Source organism: Anser brachyrhynchus, assembly GCF_964034855.1.
Source record: "Anser brachyrhynchus genome assembly, chromosome: Z".
Lineage (NCBI taxonomy): Eukaryota > Metazoa > Chordata > Aves > Anseriformes > Anatidae > Anser > Anser brachyrhynchus.
This window is the reverse complement of record NC_137697.1, coordinates 9,099,271-9,118,952: the sequence shown is the minus strand read 5'-3', so window position 1 is coordinate 9,118,952 and position 19,682 is coordinate 9,099,271. Positions and strand designations below refer to the sequence as shown.

The 19,682-nt window shown below is 36.9% G+C and overlaps 1 protein-coding gene and 1 long non-coding RNA gene across 2 annotated transcripts in view; one reads left to right on the top strand and one right to left on the bottom strand.

The window, feature by feature from the left end:
- LOC308185138 overlaps positions 1–8,184 on the top strand; it is a 210,939-nt gene extending 202,755 nt beyond the window's left edge. Inside the window, exon 2 of the long non-coding RNA XR_013943150.1 lies at positions 6,981–8,184. This is a non-coding gene — a long non-coding RNA (uncharacterized lncRNA). The remainder of the gene's footprint in view (positions 1–6,980) is intronic.
- Positions 1–19,682, bottom strand: part of WDR70 (WD repeat domain 70) — a 138,007-nt gene that overhangs the window by 19,880 nt on the left and 98,445 nt on the right. Inside the window, exons 11-13 of the mRNA XM_080572896.1 lie at positions 18,101–18,200; positions 12,319–12,403; positions 11,061–11,199 (exon numbers count right to left, since the gene is read on the bottom strand). Of these exons, the coding sequence (XP_080429022.1) occupies positions 11,061–11,199; positions 12,319–12,403; positions 18,101–18,200 (324 nt within the window). The remainder of the gene's footprint in view (positions 1–11,060; positions 11,200–12,318; positions 12,404–18,100; positions 18,201–19,682) is intronic.

The following is a 19,682-nucleotide window of genomic DNA, read 5'->3' as shown; positions in this document are numbered from 1 at the left end:
ACGTTGTAAAAAAAAAAAAAAAAAGAGTAGGATTTTTTTTCTTTTTGCACTTCAGTCAAAAGTTTAACTACCATCCAACAGAATCCAGCATCCAACTACTTTTATATGTACAGAAACCCCAAGATAATTGCTGATCTTCTGTTATTAGCAAAATTTCATTAAACAGACACATTTGTGTGCCTGTATGTATGCATATGCTGATCTCCTAGAGTACGGAGGTCATCATTTGTTGCACTACTGGCATGATATCAAATTTCACCATTTTTCAAAACATTCCAAGGACATACTTTTGGCATAAATAGGAATAACCATACACTTCTGCAACACTCAGCTCAGAGGGGCTATATTCTTTCATTGCTACTGCAAAATGAAAAGTAAATTTAGATGGGGTCATATTTTACAATGATGTTTTAATTTCTTTTGCCTCCTTAAGGAGGTCTTACTGTTTCTCAACCAGGCATTGTTTTCTTTGGAATCAACCCCTTCTCCCTAAAGACAGTTAAGTTTTAAGGTTAAATACCATACGTTTGTCTTTGAAACTGAACATTTCATCTGAAGTGCATTTTCTGATAATGCATGATAATGTATCAGGTTATTGAAGTTCACTGGTAAAGATCCTCCTGCCGTGCAGAGAAGAAAAAGAAAAAACATGTTTACACATCAGTTATGCAGTGTTGGAATAAACCTTTTGAATTTTTGTTTCTCTTCACTTCAGGTACAGACTATCATTCCATTCTGGCAACTCCACAATTCCAGAATTGATCATTCAGCTATACGGAGCTATCAGACTTTTAAGTTAAGTTCACTGACTTCATGTCTTCTCCCATGGCTATTAGCCAAGAGAAAACTGAATGAAAGCACCGACAAACAAAACTGGTAAGTGGAGAAGACGCATCTATTTTCACAAAACAAAACTATGCTCAGAGGGCAGAAAACTCTGCTGAATGATGCTAACATTTACTACTCCTGTGGCAAGTGTGCAGCCAACATTCCACTTGTAAGGTAGAAAGAAAAAAACTGATTTTCTCGCAAGTTATTTGCCTCACGCTGGTAATTTACCACTAGAAAAAAAGATACTGGTAATTAGAGATCAATACTGAAACTGGAAAGGAAACATGCTAATCCTAGACTTTCACACATTCTAACTGTTACAGCAACAGTTTAATTAGTGAAACTGATGTTTTCACTAACTTAAAAAAAAAGTTCATTCAAATATAATGTTCTGCAATCATAAGGTAAAACTGCTGATGTTTTGACAATTATGTTTGGAAATCAGGTGCAAGTAAGAGAGCTTACACTTGAATCTTATCTAGAACAATCCCTTCATGTGATGGCAGGATTTTCTCCTGTCCTGCTTTAACTTTCCTACAGTCATAAATTCTTAAATCAATGGAAATGAGTGCAGAAGTAACCTATTGTCTAACTTTGCCACTGACAAGGTCAGAGCAAGAGAGGTGAAATGTTCCAGTGCTTTCGCAGGAGAGAATCAACACCAACAGAGGGAAGCAAAGATCATAGGTAACACTTACCTCACCAAATTTGTCTACAACTCTAATCTTTACAGGTCTACTCTTCAAATGTCCACAGCTTTTCACTCCCTGTACAGTTAATGGAGAGAAATAAGCATATATTACAGTGACCTTCATCTAACCTATTTTAGATATCTATTTTAGTATGAGATAATCATAGTCTAGATGTGTTTATTTTCTCTGCTTATTAGAAAGGGAGCCCAGGGTGACTGGATCAGCTGTAGACATCTATATTTGGTCAGGTGAATCCCCTGCAGCCTACAATGGCCAAAATAACTATATAAGAAAAACAGAAAACTAAATGGAGCAACACAGAGAGGATCTATGTTACAGTATGTTAGGCTACTTACATAAAACTCTGCAGTTCAAGGATAAAGGATTCTGAAAGCCAAATCAAATACTCCTAGTGCAGAATGATAAAGCAGATACAAACTCCTAGAACTGTCTGACAAATCTTCAGAATCTTAGTTTAAATGATCAGGTCTAGCTCTGGAGATGCTTAAACACTGAACAGGGATAAAATAGAAACAAACACAGCCTACACTCTGCCTTGCTTCTTCCCCCTCTCTTAGCCAATAATCCAATAAATAATTTCCTTCAGAATCTGTCCTGTACAGACAGCATAGCAACAGCAAGAGTTGCTGTTCTGAGAAAATATTTTCAGTTAGGAAAAGAAAAACTTAAACAAAACTTCTCTTTCCTATGTGCAAGCTCTGCTTCAGTGGCCATGACGGTATGTGACGGGTGCTGTTTGAACAGCGCTGCTCGGATTTGCTGCACTTGGCTGTCCAGATAGCCAGATAAGCAGCATGTCAGCAGGGAAGAATCTGAACATGTAAAATTACATTCTGACCGTGGTCGCGGACTCTGTGAGCACAGGTCACTACAGCAGCAGACAAATGGGGCTTTTCTGACTGAACTGAATATTTATTTAAATTGTATTTTTACAAATTCTGGCATTTCTGAAAGAAGAAAGAACCCCAGTTTGCAAATGCAGTGTAAATATGCATGCAACTTGTTTGCATTGCTTCTGTCTTTGATGCTATAAAAACACGATGCATTCCTGATGAAGAATTGCTTGTGGAGTGCAATATCTTTTAAATATGTAGGAGCTTAAAACATGTATACTACTACTTAGGAAGCCTTACTGGCTTCGTATTAGTATTTTTTAAGAAACAATAATTACCTTTCAAATTATCATTACCCATTACCTAAGCCTAGAGTTACGTTAAATTATCTTTACATTTGAAAAGGATAAACAATTTCAAGCTTGTGCTGGAGTGAGGGATCAAATCTCAGTGTGCCTTCCAACCTGATCTTCCATAGTTCTACCAAGTTCTATCACTTCAGTGATGCCTCTTCCCAAAAGTGAAGGGAAATGTACAAAGTCATATCTGAAAAGAATAAAATACTTATTTCAAAAGATTTCTATGTCCTTAAATAAAATATTAAAATGTTTGTATTCTAACAGCTAGAGACATCTTCCTAATAACACAAAATCCTTCAACAACTGTTCCCCTATCTCTGTCTCTGTCTACTTTCCACCTTTAAGCAACTTTTGCAATTAGGAAAGATATTAATGCAGTGGCATTCAAGCCTTTCCTTTTTTAATGAAGATGTATGTGGCTCTGTTAAAAAACTTCAGATACTTAAGACTGCCGTACCAGGGGATACAAATCTGGTGTTCATCCAAATCTTCACAGGCATATTCAAAGTGGACTGACTTTCACAGACAGAAAACTTCTCTGCAGGTGCTTATATACAACAAAATCTCGTAACATTGGGCTGCAGCACAGGCCTGTACACATTATAACTTAAAAAGCAGCAAAGCTATTCCTGCCCATTTTCAAGATCTGGAAGCTTCAGAAGGAAACGCTTCCTCCATCCCATGCTTCATATTCTATAAAGTTCAGAAATGGGCCTAAAAGGTTTTTAAGAAAATGTTTCAGCACATTTGTCACCAACTGTACAAAAAACATATTTTCTCTCCAATTCTATGCAACTGGAACTGATGGGAAAATTCAAAACATTAATCAGAAACTCAGTATTTTTATCCAAAGATAACGGCAATCTTGCCCACAGAAATACTGCTTTTTCTACATAATGATCAGGGATTGTTAATAAAGATGGTTGATACGCCCAATGGCAAGTAAAATCAGCTGACAGAAGTTAGAATAGAAAGGGAGGGCTTGTAGATAAATAGGTCTTTCCTTCTATAGTCACCTTGATTACTCTGCAGAAGGTCTGCATGAAACATCAGTCAGCTACGTTAGCTGTCTGCTCCCCTCCAAGAACAACAGAAATTCTGCCATAAGGATCATAGAAAGATAATGCTGCTCAGGACATAAATTCCTACTGCATGCTCTGCAATCTCTTTTTGCTGGTGTCTTACAGCACAGTGGTGATCCAGAAGCCAACAATCTGGATTGCCATGCTGCTGGATCTGGGAAATTCTGGTCTGCCTCCTGGCTGCACCCACAGATGGAAAAAATGTAGACTGAACAATTCTTACAAAACTGCTGTATTTTTAATTAAAAAAAAAAGATTAAATAACAGTTTTAGAACGAAGCCATTTCCAAATGTCTGCAAAGCTAAACAACAAATGCTATCAGTTTACTTCTGCCTTTCTTCTTTTGGGCAAAAAGATGGTTAACACCCACATGTTGATACTATGCCTGTTCTGATCCAAAAAAAAAAAAGGCTGCTTACACAATAAAAACATTCTAATATTATATTAAAAAATATAGTTTAAACCCCAATTGCAAAAATCTTCAGATTTGAGACTCCCCTGGTGCTTATCCAAGAAAAAGAGCCAAGTATAATAAATAAGGTGGGAGGTTAGGGAATATCTAGAACGTAGTGACCTGCTATCATTAGGTTTAAAATACTCATGAGAATACAGTAGTAGAGGAAACAACACTAATGTTTTTCCCTTGTGAAACATGACTTAAAAAATGTGTGGAAACATTCAATAGGAAAGGGATCAGAATTGGATAAAAATTACAATTTTCTACGTAGAAACCAGAAATAACTTAAAAAAAATTTTCAGAGGCCAATAATTTAAAACAGGATCGCAATGTAAAACATATGGATAGCAATGCTGCATCATGTACCTTTCAAGCTACAGCTATAAAACATTCTTAGAAGTGAAATGAGCTACTGAATAATGCCTTTTTTTTTTTTTATAAACAGAAAAGGACTTAAAATCAAGGTGGCAAACAGTTTTTCTTGTAATTCCAAGGCAGAATATTTTCAAGCACCTGCTCTGTGAGAATTACAGCCACATTTTCAGCACAGTATATTGCAGAGGCAGACAACCCTCACATACAACCTCCCTGTTACAGTGAGGAAAGCTGCACAGTTTATCTTTCTCACACAGCTCAAACCTCTAGTGACAGCTCCCCTAAAACAAATTAAGTGCTGCTGCAGCATATAAGAATGGAAGGACCACATTGACTTTACATATATGAAAGCAGAGAATGAAAATTGACAAGTTACCTCACTAAAAAAGAAAACATTTCCATGGTTCACATTTTACAGTAACCGTTGTTTACTCTAATTAGCACAAAAACTTAACAGACCTTAGATATTGGATTTATTTGCCTATGGTGAAAAAATGGATTTTCCTTTCAAATAAAAGAAGTGCCTTGAACAAACAAAAAGAAGTAGCATGTTGATCTCTTTCAGAAGTTAATACAATTCGTTTTTCTTATATTCAAAAACTTTAAATCTTCGTGAAACAGACCACAGTGGAAAAGTCCTTTACCATATTACTGCACCTTATAAATAGTCAATGGTATCATTTGAGGTCAAGTAAAGAAATACTGCAATCCTATATCAACTGTGCCTGAAGGGTACTGGAAGTTTCATACTCCTTATTCCTTCTTTCCTTTTCATTCTTTAAGCTAAAATGAAGGTTTATTTATAGTTCATCTCAAAACACCTTCCTGAAACGTCCCTTAGAGAGATTTTCAGAAGTACTTAATATTTTAACTTTTGCTTATATTTGAAAAACTAAGAAAATATTGAAGAAATCTCCTAATAGAAATTAGTTTCTCAAAACAACCATAAATACATGGTTTTGGATTGTTGCTTATCTACAAAAACCTGTGGGAAATTTTAAAAATTTGCACATTTCATATTTTAATATACATAGCCTCATCTTTTTTGTTTGTTTGTTTTACTTAGTACTCACATTTTGATTTAAAAATAGCAATTTCTGTAACTGTACAACATACTTTTTTAGTGCCCACTCTTGCCTGGCAGTAACGGGGTGTACTTTATCTCCTTTCCATATGGGGAAAATGACTGCTCTACTGCTGCCAAAATCAATCTTGCTTCTAATAAGGATAGCTACTGGTTGATATGTCTGAACCAGACAAACGAATGACAGACATGTGAGAGTGATTCAAGTGGCTGTTCACAGCTATTTAAAATTAATTTAACATTGCGGAAAATGTTGTGTACCCAACTCTATTTCCCATACACTAGGTATTTATAACTGGTTCCCATGAAGATCTCATACTTGCGTAATCAACCCAAGAATTACGATTAAATCCTCCTTGACTGGTGCCTAATGATGAAATCTCCCTTCCATTACAAGCAGAGAGTCCATTACGTACATCCTGAAATATGAAATCTTATAGAATCATTAAGGTAGGAAAAAAACTCCAAGATCATCTGCTCCAACTATCACCCTGCCACCAATATCACCCACTAAACCATGTCCCTAAGCACCACATCCAACCTTTCCTTAAACACCCCCAGGGACGGTGACTCCACCACCTCCCTGGGCAACCCGTTCCAATGCCTGACTGCTCTTTCTGAGAAGAAATGTCTCCTCATTTCCAGCATGAGCCTCCTCTGGTGCAGCTTGAGGCCATTCCCTCTAGTCCTATCACTAGTTATCTGTGAGAAGAGGCCGACCCCCAGCTCCCCTCTCCTTCCTTTCAGGCAGTTGTAGGGAGCAATAAGGTCTCCCCTGAGCCTCCTCTTCTCTAGACACAACCACCCCAGTTCCCTCAGCCGCTCCTCACAGGACTTGTGCTCCAGGCCCTTCACCAGCTTCATAGCCCTTCTCTGGACACACTCCAGGGCATCGATGTCCTTCTTGTAGTGAGGGGCCCAAACCTTAACAGAGTACTCGAGGTGTGGCCTCACTAGAGCAGAGTACATGGGGACGATCACCTCCCTGGTCCTGCTGGCTGCACTATTCCTGACACAAGCCAGGATGCCACTGGACTTCTTGGCCACCTGGACACACTGCTGGCTCATGTTCAGGCAAGCATCAACCAACACCCCCAGATCCTTTTCCTCTGCACAGATTTCCAGCCACTCTGCCCCAAGCCTGTAGCGCTGCATGGGGTTGTTGTGGCCAAAGTGCAGGACCCAGCACTTAGCCATGTTGAACCTCATCCCACTGGCCTCTGCCCATCGATCCAACCTGTCCAGGTCCCTCTGCAGTTCCACTGAAGGACATTGTTTAATATAAACCTACAAAATGTTTAATTTAAACATTTTCTTGTGGATATTTGAGTTGAGGGCAAAAGAACCAAGACTGTTACGACAAAATATCAGAAACAGTGACATAAAAAATACCAAAAAGACGCATGTGCATAGCAGGATGAAGACCTGTTTTTTAAAGCTTCATTTTTGTTACGAGAAGAATTCTATGTATTTCAGAATATACAACCATGTTTACAATACAAAGTTTTATCATTTCCAATCACTCTTGTAGACATTGTACCAGAGTAAGGCTGAAGCACTGTACAGAAAACATCAGCAACCTTACAGGAGTGGGAAAAGCAGTTCTGACCCCAGAGTTTTGATTTAATCTGCAGCAAGTAAACGACCCTGCCATCATCCTGCAATGGGTGCTTCATTCCCTGATAAACTCATGGAAGAAAAATCCACTGAGTGCTCTTAATTTTAAAATACCTATGTCTGCGTCAAGATACCTCCAAGTCACAGATCACAGGAGTCAGAAGAGCATAGTTGGAAAAGCAACACTTCTGCTCTTTTCTGCCCACTGTGCTCTCTTCACCTGTTCTGCAGGCACTCTGCTACCAGCCAAAAAGAACCCATGGTCTACACCACTTTTGACATTTAACAACCAGTGTTTAGCTTTTCTTCAAAAATTATTGCTATTTATCTGAGAAGCTTGAGTTCTGGAGAAGTCTCAGTGCCTACATAGGCTACTGGTGGGATGCCGTTCAAGAGTGTGACAAAAACGACTAGTCACAGACTGTGACCAAAAAAATACCCCAACCCTAACGTGAAATGGAAAACAAATTAATATTCTATATCCAGCCACAACAGCAGAGACTAATCAGGCAGTTAGTCTATTAGTAAAAGCACAAGGTTTCACTCCAGCAGCTCTGACGCAGTAATGGGTTTTCCCATGAAAACTTGAAAGAAAAGGTGAAAAAAAGATTTGTGAAGCATGATGGAAAGGAATGTCAGACACAGCTTTGTCCATTAAACTTGTCCATTAAATATTCACCCATTACTTCCTAGGTTCATTCACAGGCCAATTGCACTGGCTATTTACCAGGCTGGTAAATTTACTGGTTATTTACTGCTGTTTTTCAATCTTCTAAGCTTACTAAAAATTCCTTTAAAAAAAAAAACAAAAAACTTGTGAAACAAAACAAAACAGCTAAATGTTAATAGTTTGTTTTCTCTTCACAGTACACTTTTTGTTATTCTGATTATATATGTTCTGTCACTAAGCTAGTACAAAATTGCTCACAAGAAGTCCTATTATTTTAATTTCATACTCAAAAAAAATGACTAATGATGTCCTTTTTCTTCAGCCATTTGGACTAATTCCATGTGAAATCAATGAAATTTTTTTTAATGAGGAACAAGAGCAGCCCTAGCTCTTTGTAGAGAGATACACTAGTGTACTTGCGCTCTTTTACTACACATATTAGCGTAATGTAACTTCATATACATAATGTCTAAAAAAACAACATTGCAATTACATATTTAAGCACTAGATAACACACAAAAGATAAAGGTTTGGGATATTTACTTACAGAAGATGAAGTCTTAGACAACAGTATGTATTTATTTCTGATTTTACTAACCGCTCTATCTGTACCTCTGAGAGAGTATAAGGAAAAAATGGAAACCAAGAAGGAGGTAAACAGAAATCAAGTAATTAATTACTGTGCTGCTGAAAAAAGTGCTTTGATGAACTAGACACAAGATATTAATCTATCAGTTTATAGGCTAACACTCTTTCCAACAAATAGCAAATATGGCTTATAAAATAAGAAAGCCTACCTCTTTAAACATCATTTGTTTTTAGCATGGCTTTTTTCATTTACAATTCATCTAACACTGCCATTTGAGAAGAAAATAAAAGAAAACTGAAGAAAAAGTCAGAGATACAAACAATAGAAAGATCTTGAAAAAACATACTACTTTGATTTTAAAACACCATTTACAGTAATTTTTCTTCTTTTAGATTTAGGTTGATTTATTTACCTGTGTTTTTCTTAGATGTGTAGTGCTGAAGTTGGAAGCTAGACAGTGATTATAGAGGTATTATTAATGTAAGCTCACTGAAAACTATGCCGTAACATCAGCATTTATACATAACAATTCTTCATTTATTTCCATTTTTTTAATTTGATCTAGTATATTATATAAAGCAGGAGAATGTCAGTCTTAAATTTTATAACTACAAATGAAGAAAAAACAGCAGCACCAAAACTCCATAGGCAAAAGTAATTTAATACAGTCTTTAAAAGTACTATATAATTATCAAACACCCATATAAATTTGCAGTGCAACAATTATGAACCTGCTGAGATTTCTATACATACTTAAATTTTTACTGTGCAAGTGGCCCCTGATGAAGTTACTCATGAGCCCATAATTTTGCTTTTCCAACAATTTTCTACTGCTGGTTCTCAGCTCTGTGTCTCTTCCACATTTTGAAGCAGGAGAACTTTATCTCACAATTCTGAGAAAAAACAATAGCAGTATCTTCTGGACTCTCCCACTGCATTATCTACCTCAGCAAGTAAACAGACCTTCTATTTCAAAGCAAATCTCACACCTCAGTGTAATCTTTCTGTACACTATTACCAACTTCACCACCACCAAATGAAGACGCTATCATGGTGCTTAGCTGTAAGGTGTCCATATTCATTATGAATGGAGTTGCTTAGGTTATTCTGTTTCTTGTGCACCAGAACAGAAGAGCTGCCACAAGAATCTGCCTCCCTCACTTTATCTTGTGTAGTTTGTTTTCTTTGATCTGTCAGGGAGTTTCAGTGGGAATACTGAGTCATTCACTTATTTTTCCCCCCACAAAACAGTTATAAACGCTTGCTTATGATACTGGTATCAGAAAAAAACAAACAACAAAAACAAAACCCACAACTGAAACAATCAATCAAAACAAACACACAATCGAAACAAACCATCCATCAGAAATGCGTACAAGTTGAGGACTGGTATGTTCCATAGAAGGAAAATTTAAAATCCAGTCTATGTTATCTTTGGAGAAATTCTCTAGGACTGAATAAAAATTGCAGTGTAGTATAAAACCTATATATAGAATATATCTGTTTAAAATAGAAATATGCCTCCTCCAGAAAACCACATGCTTTCTGCTTTACCATGAGATCTTCATTGTTTGATTTGCAAGACTGCTACCACAGAAATGATGGATATAAAAAATTCATCCATAAGTAGAATTTACTTTAGGAGCAAATTTAGAAGAGAAAATTAGACTTGGAAAGAAAAGTATATATAAATGTAAATTCTGTCTAAATGAGCTCAAAGCACAAGGATCTTTGGCGTGCTGTGCTAAGAAAGACTACTGTGCTCAAGAGGTGAGTTAAAAAGTGCAGGATAGAACAATATACTGCAACACTATAACACAATAAAGATGTGGCTAGTTGACAGATTCTAATAACTAATGGGAATGTCTCATAGTTAAGCAACTGCAATTCTGTTTGAGCGTCTACCACTACTGAATGTTATAATCTATATGTTTATTTATTTACACTGCAAGGAAGGAACTTTTTCAGCTATGACATTAATCTTTTTCCTTCTGTACAAGGAAATACTTCTGCTTACTGAAATGCATACTATAGCAGCCGTAAGTTTAGTTTCAGAGACAAACAGCATTGCTTGTCATCACAAAATTGCACTTCATCATGAGAACTAGTGGAATGAACAGCATAAATGTGTATGTCAGAATTTTCAGATTTGTGCCTCACTTCCCAGCTCCAGAATGGTGCACGGCAATCATTAAGCAACACATTGATAACACCAAAGCAGAGGTCTATTAGTGTTTATAGACCTTGTCTAAAGTTTCTATTTATTTATTTAAGTGAAAGGAGAATAGCAAAAATAGCACTCTACCTGTAGTCATACTTCTCTTAAATATGGAGGAAAAAAATAATTACAGTAGTAGTAGAAAGTCACTGTGTCTAAGGTGAAAAAAGCATATGAATATGATTTCATTCATATTTGGAATAGTGGACAGAAGAAAACTAAAATAAATACCGCATCTGTAACTTCTATCTCATACAACTTTTGAAACGTCTCCCGATCAAAGAAGAACAGCTTCCCACTGCCACCACCTTTCTTAACGGAGGTTCCTGTGACAAGTATTTTATCATCTGGGCTGAAACAGCAATCAGTCCTGTTGAATAAAAAAAATCATCATACTGGGCAAACCAGTAATAATGTATAATTAATTTATAGATTACATTCCTTACAAATAATTCTTTCTATTTGTTAATCCTTTCATCACAAAGCTTAAAAACAACTTTTGTCAGCTGTCATCTATTACTATAGTTATCAGGCACAGTTCACATTTACAATTACAGCTGTGCATAGAATATGAAAAACTGGCAAAACCAATAAAAATACAAAAATCCCCCTCCTAGCAAAATTTCTCTTCCTCTCAAGTCATGTGAACTTTTCACATAGGAAACAAAAAAAAAATCGTTTTAAATCTGGTTATAATCATTCATAAGAAATAACTCAATCTTGAAATCTGTTTTTGCTGATGATACATTTTTCAGTGCTGCACAGCAGTTGTGTTTATTCAGTTGCCAAGAATGTTTGTGTGTTTACTCTTCGTGTATGTTACAAAATAGAGTGAGTGCTTGTGACTTCAAGTTTGATCTGTCCCTAACCTTCCTTTCTATGATCTTATTTTGAAATTGTATATTGTGTCTCTAGAGTGTCTTTAGAGTGTCTCTAGAGTTCTACAGAGGACTGCGCTACAGGTACAGAAGTGTAGCTAACACCTATAAAAATATGAAAAACAATACTTAGCAATATACGTTACTATACTGTACTTTAGTACCAAGTAACAGTAATCAGCAATTCTAACATCATAACTTGAATTCAGACCATGCACCTTTATGTTATGTCTACTTTTCAATCCAGATTTTTCTTTTAATTAATCATAGACCAAATAGGAATGAGGCTTACTTGATATATCTCATTACACAAGCATAAGGCAATGAACTGGCCTCCTCCTAAAAGTTTCTAATCTAATTAGGCAAAAGATATATGAGTCTAAAATATGGCATAAAACAAACAAAGATAGATAAGAATTATCACATGAAATAGGAGATATTTGAAAGCAATGTTAAACCCTAAAATAGCCAAGAACCTTATTGCACAGTCTCCTCCGTGTAGTTCTTTGTGCACTATTCTGTATCTATTGAGAAACATCTCTGGTATACTCCCTCCTGCTCAGCACAACTACCACTGTTTCTTCTAGCTGGAATAACTTAAGAGTACTTACATTGGAAAGAAGCTGGACAGTCTTTCAGCTGAATGAAGAGGCTTTTTAAATTGTCTTATATCCCACATCTTTAAAGTATCATCCCCTACGAAACAAAAGGAACAAAGGTTAGCAAGAAAGAATTTAAGCCAAGAATTTGGACATCTGCAGAAAATTTCATCTTCTAACTCAGAAACAGGAAAAGGAACAGAATGATGTTGTAGAAACATTCAAAATGGGGATGGTTTGGAAGCTTTTTGTGCCCAAATGACTATGAAAATGCAAGGATGAAAAATTCCACCTGCTGCACTCCAGTAGATCAGAAACTTCTGCTCAGTGACTCAACTCTATCATAGCAATTCCTCCTGCTAAGAACCATTACCCCCAGTGGAATCAGATTCCCCAAACACCATTTTATGCTGTTTATGTGCTTTGGTGCTTTACTGTTAGGAGGAAATTTAACTTTTGCTGACGATATATATTTAAAAAAAAAAATGTTACCACAGATGGACTAAATCAAAAGCTAAACAAGCTTTACGTGTCTGGTTTCTACCTGCACTGGAAAAATGATAAGGAAGGAGAGAAGGCACAAGAAGCCCTCCTGCTTCTTCGGCATGCAAACAGAAACAAACTGCAACTTCAGTATGAAGAATGGGCCCTGGAATCAGCCAGAAGTGCTCGGGTAATGGGTAGAAGGGAAGCAAACGAGTCCATGCTTGCTGTGAAACCTTTTCACACCCTTCCACAACACCTTTGGCCATAAAAGCCAAAGTTGAGGTTACAGCAAGACATTTATAGCTATTCTCATCTGTGTTTGATAAACATGGTGTGACTCCGTAGGCCAGTAAAAGTCAGGCTGTTTATTCCTTTTCCAAAAGTTATGACATATTAACACAGTGAGTACCAGGAAAAAAAAAAAAAGGAAGGAAGGAAAAAAAAAAGGTAAGAAAAAAGTTTAGTTAGTTATTCTCAGAGAGATCTGTATCTCTCTGCTAACCTTCCCCCTGGGATACATATTTTCTGCATGAGAACTTGAGCCCTGAGGCACCTCTTGCAGACACCTAGACATCTTTTTGTATTCTACATCAGTGCCTCAGTGATTTCAAGGGCAAAAAGAAGGACTTTCAAACAATTCTCCTTGAAAACATCCAGAGATTAATTTCAGAAAAAAGTTACAAAATATTCCTGACCTAACTGGTGAGCAGGAAAGTGATTAGCAATCAATGGACCTGCTTCCTTGCAACACTCAAACCTTGTAAGGAAATATTTTTTATTTTTATTTTTAAATCATCTAGGAGTATTCTGTGTGTTTCCAACCTTTGAGATTAAGAGCTCAAAGCAAAGCTTGGAAATAAAATGCAAAAATAAATAAAATAAATAAATACACAAACAAACATATCATGCCATAACAAAAGAAATCAAGGCAAGCAGTACCTTTCACAGGGAAAGCAGTAATGTGTGGCCTCATGTATCACGTATGTTTATATTAAAGACCAGGATAATGCCTAACTACAAAATATTTCTAAGAAGTGGACAACTTAAATAAATGATGTCTAGGATATAATATATTTCTTTTCATTGGAAAACTAAGAAATGACATGAATGAAAAATGTTGCCTTCCTATTTTGGGAATATCTGTTTTCTTATTCCTTCATAGTAGACACCATCCCAAGCACTTCAAAGCATTTGGTCTTGTAACGTGAGCCCTCCCTTTTCCCCTCCCACTTTGAACAAAAAAAAACCACTTATTGTCTAGATGTTATATCTAGAGCACCAGCACTTTATAAATGTACGCAAATGATACCATTTGGCTGCTCTGCAAATCTCTTGCACAGGGACAGATCTAAGGCTAGCAGCCAAGGCTGTTCTGTTCCCAGTGGAATGAGCCTTGACATGATCTTCAAGCTGTAGTCCTGCCAGGCTTTAGCAGGAGAGATGCAGTCAGACATTCAGACACAGCTCTCCTTCTAACAAGAAAGTGTATTCTTCTGGTTTAAAAAAAATCACAAGACTCCAGATGGACTCAAGGAGTTTTGGATGACTTCAAATCAGCATTGTCTTAGATGGTGCAGAAATAGTAGATTAAGTACTTGGAAAGGGAGGAATACTAGTAGAATAACTTGGCCAATGCTGTGAAACTCTTACCATCTTTAGTAGTATAAGATTTCCAAAATTCATCTTTAAATTCAAATTTTCTGTGCTGTAAAAATGATATTTCTGCCTGAAATTAATTTGCCTTGAGTTGAAACCACTGTTACTAAGAAAGCAGACATATCAATATGCCACAATACCATTTTTTTTTCCAGTTAGCAACCTTCCATCAATGCCTAATGAGTTTCTTTATGAGAGCTGTAGCAGTACTGACCTATTTTTAACTACTTCACATGTGGTCAAAATAATTACCCTTAAACAAAAATATAAATGAACTTGAGAGGTGTGCAGTTCAGTATAAAGCATTCAAAATAACCCACTCTTAGATCATTCAGTATTTTTCTTGATGGCAGACTTGGCACAATCTTTAAAAATGTTATAGCATTTCAAACTCTATTCGTTGCCATTTTAATTAGAAGGATACCAATCTAGTCTGATATAAACAGGCCAGACACCATTATGTCCATCCGAGGAACGGGTTTATCAAGAGGAAACAATTAGGTCCTAGAAAGAATCTCTGGTGAGCCAGGATAGGCATTTTGCACTTGGCTTTTAGTCAAAGTAAGGTCAGTGCACTGAGATTACAAAGATTTTTCTTTTTTATTTTTTCTCAGAAGATACTGACCAGGAAGACAATTAAATGGATGCAAATGCACCCCAAAGAAGTAAAAACACTGCCAAAGTAAAGCACTGCCAGAAATTCAAAAATTCTAAAGTCAACAACGCCCTTCAAGAAGCTCCTATTTTAAGAGGGAGTCCTATGTTGAAAGCAAAGCTCAAGGACAAAGATCACTGGGGAAAGCAACGAAACAAACAAAATGATATTTTGAAAAGCAAAATACAGCAAACGAAAGACATAGTACAACACAACTTACAGTGAGGAAGTATCAGAATACATCATGTTTATAAACTCAGAACCTTTCTATGAAGGCTGGTACTACAGGAAGCGAGAGACACCTTACAGAGCAAGGTATGCGCTTCTGCATTCTGCTCTGGTTCAGCATGAGGAGCTGCAACAGTTCAAGAACAGCCCTCTGAGGCACCACAGGTCAGTATTACACTCACCCTGAGCCAAAGGATTTGGGAGAAGGAATCCTGCACTTAAGCTTGGAATAGCTATCACCATCACCCAAGCCATACCAACCTGGAACTCTTATACAAACTGATTTTTCCACGTATGTTTACTGACGAACCAACAGACAAATAACTATCATGAGGTTCATGGAATTAATGAAATCATTGTTTCTTATTATTACTAAAATGGATTCTGTACAGACCAGGAGTCAAAAATTATTTTTACAATAGGACCCCAAATCCTATTGATGAACAAAGGAAACATTCCCATATCCTATCTTTACTGTACGTAGAAAAAAAGACTTCCACAGTTACAAGTGTGTAAAAATATCACTTTCTTAAGTTTCTGTCAAGTCACTACCTAATACCCAACAAAAATAAGACTGGGAACTCTCATAAGCATCTCCTTAGCTTTTCATTTTCCCTTGTGCGTGCAGCTGAGCCCTGCCTCATCTCTCTCATATCTGACACAGAATCTACATCAGATGCAGGAGAGTCCATCAGGCTTTCAATGAAAGTCCCCACCCAAGCAGCTATCTGCCCTTTGATCCTCAGCACTTGGCAGGTGTGTTAATCTATGAATGCTGGATCTACATCTGCTTTTACTGGTACAGATCCAAAGCAATACTCATATTAGAGCACTAACCAAACAAGTCAAAATAAGGTATGAATCCTTATTCTTCAACACAGCATACAGAAATTAAAACAAAACCAACCAAACAAAAAAGCCACGAGACAACTGTAGCTCTTGTAACCACATTAAGGGGCCAAATGTCTGTACAGTCATATATTCTGCAAACTATCAAGTTCTTATACAGTTTATACCAGAGTGAGGTAGAAAGAGCATAAGTACGTCAAAGTCTGTTTAACATAACACAAAATCTGGAGACAGATGAAGAGCAGGCAAGCAACTGCCACAAGCAATTAAAATATGCAAAGGTCATTTCTGTTATCTCCATTCATAAATGCAAAATATAGGAGAATTTACATAAATTGAGGTTTCAGAACAACTCTACTGAATATTCCTCACATTAGTATTATTCTTGTTTGCTGTGGATATTTAAAAGGCACACCAGTGTTTTTTAAAGTCATTTCAAGTATGCTTGTGTGGATTTTGTGGTGGCAACACCACTGGCAGGCAGAAGCAGCATTTTACTTAGCCCAGAATAGACAGACAGATGGTTCACCTACTTTCCAAGGAGGAGAAGGTTCTCACATAGCAAGTGTTCTGTTCAGTAAGGACCAGCAGGGTTGAGACTTTTTACCTCAACCACTTATGGAGTATCAGGAGCCTGAACAGCAATCAGGAAACAATCTAAGCACCAGTAACATGTCCTAGTAAGCCTAGGGCTCTTAAGGACAAGCCTACCATCATTTTACTCTGCAAGATGTGATCAGGGGAACATAAATGTTTGGAATCATAGAAACATACAAAGAAATGAGTTAAGTAACATCCAATAGCAGCTGCATATTCTTGTAAAAGCCACCAGTTCCGCTCTACTCATCAGGGACAGGGCAAGGGGAAAGACAATTGCAAGCTACTCCCCTCAGCTTGAAATCACAGCTCCTCTTTCAGGGAGTTTACAATCTATGAATACCTCTCTCATGGTATTTTGTATAAAAAATCTCATTCTGTCTACATACCAAACTGACCAGATGTTATGTACATATGTCAGGCACAATACCAAGGCTACATTAACATACGCTGCCTCTCCCTAGGCCTGTTTATTTGGCCTTGAGGCCATGCTAATGCATACACACAGCTCCTGGTTACAGCTGGTTTCCATCCAGACAGCTCGGACTGTATGCTTGCACCTGCCTGCAAAATGCTGCGTACACAAATCCCTACCTGAAAAGCTATCTTAAGCAGACACCATCCCAATCGATACATCTAGTAACGGAGTGAATGAGTCTTCCTAAATGTCTTTGCCTTCTCAAGGCTTGGTCTGTTCTATTAAGAGACTTTTATAAAAATGTTTTACCTTAAGTTTTAAAAACTTTTTTTTTCTGTCCTGTAGACATTTCATTTTTTGCTTCTTTCCATTCAAGTACAAATTGGCCTTTTACCTCCAGTCATCAACGCTTGATGCTTATAATTTAAACTACGTAAAAGTTTCAATTAGAACATAAAGGTACACTGCATTAGAAAGCTGCTTGAGGAATTAATAACTCTACAACAGATAGACTCTTACTGAGAGGCAGTAACCTTACCAGAAAGAATTATGTAATGAAATCTGTCTTAATTCTTAATTAAGCTAATAATTTCCCTTTTGGTGAATTATCAATGCTAGGCAACAAGACAGATCAGGAACTATATAACATAAACAACAAAGTTCTCTTAAAATATTCCTTAAGTGCTGTGAAACGCACTTTCAGGAACACATTATTGCATGGTATATCAAAACAAAAGACGTAGACTGTGAAACACTTCAGGTTTATATCTGATTTTACTACCTTACCTCCATCATAAATAAATTACATTTAGAAATGGTATGATTTAAACATTTGGGGTTTTTCACTGAACCACATTAAGACTGTCTTACATTCAACACATCTGAGGGTTCTTTCAGTCACTTACCTCCCCGACTGGCAAGGGCAGTACCATCATAGGAAAATGCCAAGCAAGAAGTGTCAGTGCCTGGAGCATGGGCTTGTCTGCAGTGGAACTTTGTATGTACCTGTTTGTCAAACAAATAAAACATCAAAACCCCTGTTTATTTCAAGACTGGACAAACATTTCTTTATAGCATTTTGTGTACTTTGCTGCTATTCCTAAATTTAAAAAGAAAACCCTGCAACTTTAGCATTAACAGATAAAGAAGTTACTAGCTTCTACAGCCTTTTTAAAAAGTCGTATAGGCTTTATATGGTCAGAATAGGCTTTCACAATAAGTGCTTGAAAGAAAAATACAAATTTTGCATAGATTCAAGTATACAGAATAGCATCAGAGCTACCGGAAAAATCCTACTACCACTAAATAAAGGTAGTTAGGCCTGGTTAAGATAAAAATACATTTTAAGAGAGTTCTTATCACCCCCCTAAGCAGGCTTATTGTTTAAACAAACAAAAAAAACAAAACGAACAAAAAATACAATATACGTATTTTGGAGAGGACTTAAAAGAAGGACAGGAGGAGGTTGGACGTGGTGCTTAGGGACATGGTTTAGTGGATGACATTGGTATTAGGGTAATGTTTGGACCAGATGATCTTGGAGGTCTTTTCCAACCCTAATGATTTTATGATTCTATAATTTAGTTTTGCTAGATTTCAACCATGCCAAAATTCATAGCTTATAGATTAGAAGAAAGCTTGGATATGCTGAGGTTTGTGTTCCATTTAGCTGCAACAGAATTCAAGGCTGGGAATCATTTATGTTTATTTTTAAGTGTATTTCCCTGGTTATTTTAGAGAAAGACATCACTTTCAAATTTAGATCTTATTCTTGTATAAAGATCAGTTTTTGTTTATTAAGTCACAATTCAGTAAAATCCTTAAAAAATCTCTGTGTTAAAATGGGAGAAATCTGCAAAATCTCAAATTAAATTTTAGCACTTCTGCAAAATCGAGCTTTCCCACTTCCCAACCAAACCAAAGGCCTTGGCTTTGATACCAAGATGACCTTTCATAAGGCATCTTGCTGGTTAATTCAACTCTTAGTCACTGTTGTATCAGTAACTACATATTTTATCTTCAATCACTGATGGAGACTACACCACACATGCCTGCTGTATGAGGGTGACCAGTCACGTTCCCCGTCAGAGACAGAGAAGTTCAGCAAGACTAACAGTTGACAAAATGGGACACTGAGGTAAAGGATGAGTGATCTAATTTATTGCAGAGAAGTGAAACAGTGGCAGGGCGAGATTATTCTGTGACTAGGAGTCCAGCGAGTCCAGACTAGCAACGAAGATGAAAGGCAAACTGGTTGCTGACATGGACAGATTAGAAGTAACTTGTTGAGAGGAGTACTAAGTCCCACTGAAGGAGTGACAGTGAAGTGAAATAGAAGAATGCAGAAAGGGAAAAAATAATGGAGAGAGGAGACAGCAAAGCTTTGTAAAATACCACAGAACACAGCAGATGTGGCGAGAAGCTACAAGACAGGGATCGTGCACTGTAAAGGAAAACTGGAATTCACTAAGCGAACAGACATGAAGA